The 5,000-nt window shown below is 37.1% G+C and overlaps 1 protein-coding gene across 5 annotated transcripts in view; it reads left to right on the forward strand.

Moving 5' to 3' along the window:
- The window catches only part of mTerf3 (mitochondrial transcription termination factor 3), a 13,420-nt gene extending 10,619 nt beyond the window's left edge, over positions 1-2,801 (forward strand). For all 5 annotated transcript variants that reach the window (XM_070126571.1, XM_070126575.1, XM_070126574.1 and 2 more), the window contains exons 3-7: positions 1-4; positions 737-919; positions 1,741-1,864; positions 2,032-2,122; positions 2,431-2,801. The exon at positions 1-4 is cut by the window's left edge and continues 119 nt beyond it. In XM_070126571.1, the coding sequence (XP_069982672.1) occupies positions 1-4; positions 737-919; positions 1,741-1,864; positions 2,032-2,122; positions 2,431-2,708 (680 nt within the window). In that variant the 3' untranslated portion in view covers positions 2,709-2,801. The remainder of the gene's footprint in view (positions 5-736; positions 920-1,740; positions 1,865-2,031; positions 2,123-2,430) is intronic.
- The last annotated feature ends 2,199 nt before the right edge of the window (positions 2,802-5,000 follow it).

Genomic DNA, 5,000 nt, shown 5'->3' on the forward strand with positions numbered 1-5,000 from the left:
TGATGTAAGTACAGTGTAAGAGGATTCTGAAATCTTCCAAAATTTTCCTTAGTTGTATGGAACATGAAGGGTTTTTAAGTCTGGACTGTAGGGAGGAAGGCCATGTATAGGAGCCTTGATTCCTCTTATCTGGTGTGCCCGGCGTGCAGAGATTTGGCCCCAAGGAGAATTAGGGGCTTATATATATATATATATATATATATATATATATATATATATATATATACATACACATGTGTGTGTGTGTGTGTGTGTGTGTGTGTGTGTGTGTGTGTGTGTGTGTGTGTGTGTGTCTGTCTGTCTGTCTGTCTGTCTGTCTGTCTGTCTGTCTGTCTGTCTCTCTCTCTCTCTCTCTCTCTCTCTCTCTCTCTCTCTCTCTCTCTCTCTCTCTCTCTCTCTCTCTCTCTCTCTCTCTCTCTCTCTCTCTCTCTCTCACTCACCTACTACCGACATGGATGGCATATTCGCATTTGCCGTATCCACTGTGATGTTTGTTTATTTATTGTGTATAAAAATATATGGCTCACGGAGTATTTGGTCACCAATTAGTAAATTAATCCTACCCATATCACCAAATTACTATAGTCCTTGACTTTTGGAAATGTTATATTATATTTTGTAATGCAATTAGTGTTGTTAATAACATAATCGTCGTAATGCCAAGAACATTTATTAAAAATAAGTATGATGTACTTTACTCGTATATGATTATGCATTATTTAAAACTTTTTTACAGGTTTCTCCATGACCAAGGTGTGAAACCGGAGGATCTGGGACGCTGGCTGACCATAAATCCTCTTATATTTCGGGAGAAAATCGAAGATCTTGACGCTCGTATCAACTATCTAAAGGCAGTGAAATTTACCAGTGATGAAATTGCGCGTTTAATATCACGCAATCCGCATTGGTTGTTGTTCAGGTATGGAACCGTTGTTATGTTGTTAGATTAGCTGGGTGGTTTTAGTCAGGCTAGTGTTGAGGGTAAATTTCAGCTAAAAACGTGAAAAAGGGGTAAGTGTACCGCACTCGGGAGAATATATAGATGAGCAGTTCTTCATTTAGCTAATATCCGTAATAAGGGTTTCTAATTCTAATTGTGATATAACTGTTGTTTTCGGGTATATTGGAATAATCGCAAACATGTAGGTAATTTGAGAATGAGATGTGAAATCGGCCAATTCTACTCCCCATGGCTTTTATAGTGATGGGAGGCACAGTCTTGTATGTAGTAGTAATTGCATTTAACAGCGAACCAAAAGTCTTAAAACCTAAAAGAATACGTGGAGGCTGAAACGGCAGAACAAAAATATAGTTTAAAATAAATATATGTTTATAACACAAATCATAGCTAATGGATAATGAAAATGCTGCAGTGTTAACGCTTTACATCGGGCAAGTGCAGGTGATACATAACAGTGTAACGCCTAACATATAAAAAAAGATTATCCTTAAGTGCTTCCCACCCTCAGCATCATATATCTCCTAGGATTAGTAAGTTATGATATTAAAATAAGATATTGAACATTTTTCTTTTACCATATATCATTATAGCTTTTACATTCTCAGCTTCCTAAATAGTTGTTTTGCGTTTAGTAAAGCCTTCATTATCATTCCATCGATAGTAGTTTTTGTGTTCAAGGTCGACATCTCATTTGCGAATTAGGAATCTTTCATACATAGTGTTGCCTTACCTGTTGTAAGCATAATTGAAAACCAAAAGTGTTTACATATTTTTTACAGCACTGTCAGAATCGACAACCGCCTCGGCTTTTTCCAACGCTCGTGTGACCTTAGCAGAGATGAGGTTCGTGTCGTCGCAGTAAAGGAGCCACGACTGATTACACACAACCTTCATCACATCAAGGTATTATTCTTTTTTCTGGAAAGCTTGCTCATCTGGAAAGCTTGCTGATCTGCAAATAGGTCAGTGATTCTGAGAGTTGACTGGAGCATTCACGATAGGAGTATAAGCTGAATACAGTGACTTGTTTTTTTTCTTTTTCATTGATTTTGTATGTTTCTCCATTCCAGAGGACATCCATTGCTGTTACCGAGGAGATGGGCTTCGATAAGAATGAGATGAAAAGTCTGATGTTATCTACTCCAAAATTATGGATTGCACGTAAGTAATTGGGGCATGCCATTAGGACTGCTAAGATTGCAGGATAGGTGGGACAGAAGCCCCAGGACCCCCGCAGAGCCTGTAAAAATTGTTTTTCCATTTTCCTCTTGGCCGCTCTGCCAGTATTTATTGGTTTCGCACTGTGTTTCGTTGCAAATCGGTCTGTCATTTTTAGAGGAAAACTTCGCCATCAGTCTCTTATGTAAATGTGAACATTTGTTTCAGTAAAATATCAAAGTAGCTTAAGAAAAATTTACATTCATTTAATTACATCATTATATATCGTGTTTTTTATTCTACCCTTACAGATGGGCCGTCATTACTCCGAAAGTTTGATTATTTACACAACGAAATGGGATTATCACACAGCGTGCTTGTAAAATTCCCAAAGATTTTACAGTCACGGGAATTTAGGATAAAGCAACGTCATCAATATCTGAAGACTCTCGGCCGAGCTCAGTATGACCCTCAGAAACCTAACTATGTGTCTCCAGCGTCACTGGTGGAAGGTAATGATCTCAAGTTCTGCAGCGACATTGCGAAAAGTACTGTTCATGATTACAACCTATTTCTGAAGACCCTCTAGCTCTGTTTTATTTATCCTCGTGTGTTTTGTTTAAATTAAAGTTTATAGACGTATCTCTTGTATATACATTTAATGCAGAATAAAAAGGTCAAACAATCATGTGTCTGATATTGCCTCCTTACCTTTAAATCTGAAGAGTAAACCGATGAAAGTGCAACAAAAGAAACTTAAGGAGTGTAAACGTTAAGTAAAAACGAATAACTTATTGATATTATGCAAATTTATAAAATACCACATTTATTCCGTTCTGAATTACGTTGTTTTTAAATTATGAAGAGCAGTCTTTACAAATTGATCTGCCACGTAAAACCAGAAAAGAAAATAATAAATAGGGTAATTTTCTCTATATACTCCTCATTTAACCAAAATGAGTATTTATATATTTTAAACTGCTTATATGATAACTGTCACGATCCAAAGTTTCTGACCCCCTCCTGCTCGTACCAGTCAGCGCAATGGGTATACGTGGGGTAGGAGATTGACGCTGATAGGTCGGTAAGGAAGGGTAGTACTATGCAAGGTCTAAATAGGGATGTACCTTGTTACTGTGAGGTTTCGCACACTGGCACGTGTCACATGTATTGGCAACCTCATTGGGATTACGTAATTGATACATAATGCTCATGTGATGTCAAGAAACCGTTTCATAACAAAACCGGTTTTACGCCGCTGACTCATAGTCCGGAAACAAACCGTCAAACAGCGTATCCATTTGCATGGTCAGCCGTCCGGACCATCCAGGGTTGTTAGGAATAGTATTCTCGCTTTCGATGTGAAATTCGTAGTACTTCAAATAACGTTGAGGACTGTATCGTTCTTTCCAAAAAAATAATTTTGTATTGACCAATGTGTGACTGACTTCCCCAATGCCATGCTAACAATCTGCTAATGTAGAAAACACCTCAGACAGCACGGCAATAAGCGGCTCGCCTCGAAAACTTTAGCAATATCCAGTTAAGTAACTACAAAACGATGAGGTTTATTCACTAATATGAATGAACTGTCCGCTCGCGCAATAGCCTCAACCGCGCGTCTGTTGCAACTGGACATTGATATAATCATGCACTTTAATGCAGCATTGACCCCTGCCACAATGATCTGAAGTTATCGCCTCAAAACGCTACTTTTGAATCACAGAGTATGACGCATTGATGACACATCGGTTTTTCACCCTCTGGTGAGGAACTCGGCGAGTTCGAAACATCACGATTTAGTTTGATTTCTTTTCTTAGTGTGGCTGTTTTCCCATTCGTCTACAGACGTAAGCACGAGGTAATAATATGGTAAATTACTACGACACGATGCGCTGTGATAACATTTGTAGTTAGTGAGTGGGACCCTCACACCCTGCGCCCAACCTCACGTACTCTTCCCTCCAACCCTTCTGTCGCATGCAATGAGGCAACCCATCGCGCCGACTGATGCTAGGGAAGGGGGGGGGGGTCCAGAATCTTTTGATCTTGACAGTTTCCTAAGTCCCGACTGGTTCAACGCCTGGTATGTGGACTGTATTTTTGGTAGTAGTGAGTATTGTGAATCTGGAGAGAAATCTAGACTGAATCACGTTAAATAAACAAGCTCACATAAAACCGAAAGAAATATATGTCTTTACAGTAATCGGACGATGTGTGTGTAAATGGCATTGCTGTTGTAAGAACTTTCTTCTCCAGAACAAGAATGAAAACCATTGCAATTTTACGGAAACGCCACCATGGCAACACAAATATATATATATATATATATATATATATATATATATATATATATATATATATATATATATATATATGTTAGGTCCTACAAGGGTTTGGTAGATAACACACACACACACACACATACACACACACACACACACACACACACACACACACACACACATATATATATATATATATATATATATATATATATATATATATATATATATATGCACAATAAGCAGTATTTATATGTATATATATATATATATATGCACAATAAGCAGTATTTATATGTATATATATATATATATATTTATACATACACACACACACACACACACACACACACACACACACACACACACACACACACACACACACACACACACACACATACACACACACACACACACACACACACACACATATATATATATATATATATATATATATATATATATATATATGTATATATATGTATATATATATATATATATTCATATATATGTATATATGTATGTATTTATACATAATTTGCTAAAAAAAATCTACCTAAATACAGATACACGCACGTGAGGTTAATCAATCAAAT

The sequence above is a fragment of the Penaeus vannamei genome, chromosome 10, assembly GCF_042767895.1.
Source record: "Penaeus vannamei isolate JL-2024 chromosome 10, ASM4276789v1, whole genome shotgun sequence".
Classification (NCBI taxonomy): domain Eukaryota; kingdom Metazoa; phylum Arthropoda; class Malacostraca; order Decapoda; family Penaeidae; genus Penaeus; species Penaeus vannamei.